At 35.7% G+C, this 1,506-nt stretch overlaps 1 protein-coding gene across 1 annotated transcript in view; it reads right to left on the bottom strand.

The window, feature by feature from the left end:
- Window positions 1-22: 22 nt before the first annotated feature.
- LOC110027159 (protein SYS1 homolog) overlaps window positions 23-1,506 on the bottom strand; it is a 34,585-nt gene continuing 33,101 nt past the window's right edge. Inside the window, exon 3 of the mRNA XM_020728505.1 lies at window positions 23-610. Within this exon, the coding sequence (XP_020584164.1) occupies window positions 603-610 (8 nt within the window). The 3' untranslated portion in view covers window positions 23-602. The remainder of the gene's footprint in view (window positions 611-1,506) is intronic.

Here is a 1,506-nt window from a genome sequence, read left to right on the forward strand (position 1 = left end):
GAACCAAAATCGTGAAATTGCCCTTTAAAGCAATGAAATAATTTACATAAAAAAATTTTGATTATAACAAGGGAACATCTACATTCGGTTGGAAGGTTGTTTCCACTAGGTTGAAGAATAAGACTACCTACATTAACCTATCCTTAAACCCTGGCATTTAATTTCCAACAAGCATACCTCAATTAGAGACCACAAGAAAAGTTACCCATGAACCAAAAATTTAGATAATTTGTGTTAATTCTTTTATAAAATGTTTGAATATTAGGCAGCATTAATAATAATGAATTGAATATGAAGATTACACACAAGTGATCAACTATAATGTTAGGCCAAGCCAAAAGATTCATGCCAAATCCCACTAAAAGCACCATGATTGGAGGAAAAAGCAGATTATAAGAGAGATACGAGCAGAAGCCCACAGTGCAATACGCTTGCTGAGAATTCGTACTATCTTGATATTTCCACACATTTTCATCCCTTGTTATAAAGCGGGTTTGAAAGCAAAGACGAAATTTTAACACTTAAGGATATATTCTCTGTAGACTGAGAAATATTATTTATCAAATGAACATTCATCGCCTTCTAAGTTCAAACCACTATACTCAAACATCTGCAAGCAATAAAATTCACATCAGCCACTCAGTACAAGTAATGAATATATTCAAAGTAAATAAAATGAGATAGTAACAGTAAAATAATGATTTTTATGTTTGTAAGTAAAAAAGAAATATCAAGGCATTTTGCAGGTTTGCAGAGTTTTGCATGGTAATTTCTTTTGTGAGCGACACTTAAGTATGAATTTATGAGTTAACAAACAAACCCTTACATGTATAAAGTACATGGGACCTGGATAATCAAGTTTTAATTAAAAACAATGGCTTCTTTATCATCAAATATTGATCAGAATATGTATTCCTAGTATCAACCTTATATCCCTTGTTATCTTTCACTTCTCCATTTAGAGCCGGCGAGCACCAACACTAGCTTTTTTTGGATCTTAAGTTCATGGTGAGTGGTGCAATGGATTAAGGGAATATTAATAATGATATTTTTCGAGATTTTTTGTTGGAGGATGTTGACAAGTCACTGTATGTTGACTTGCAAGTCAAGATGATTGCATTTGGAGCTGATATTGCCTATGAAGTTCTTCCTTTCCATAAACAAACAAAAATACATCATCATATGATCAAAATAGCAAGCACGCATTCTGACGAGGGACTTGTTGGGTGGCCGACTGAACCGGCCGGCTTTCATGGGCGTTGGAATTGCCGCCTCTTCTCTCCCAATTTCCTATTTTACTCCCTTGCATAGAGGGAACTTCTTCAACTTCTACTCCTTTCCTATTTCCAGTCCTCGCCTATTTCTGTTCCTCTCCCATTTTCTTGCCTTTTTCTTTTCCCTTCCCATTTCTATTCTCTTCCTATTCTAATTCCTTTATATTCTAACAACTAGTACATTTTTTTACGTGCCACCATACTTCCCCCCCCCCCCCCCCCCCCCCCCCCC

Source organism: Phalaenopsis equestris, unplaced genomic scaffold (genome assembly GCF_001263595.1).
Source record: "Phalaenopsis equestris unplaced genomic scaffold, ASM126359v1 Scaffold000002, whole genome shotgun sequence".
Classification (NCBI taxonomy): Eukaryota; Viridiplantae; Streptophyta; class Magnoliopsida; order Asparagales; family Orchidaceae; genus Phalaenopsis; species Phalaenopsis equestris.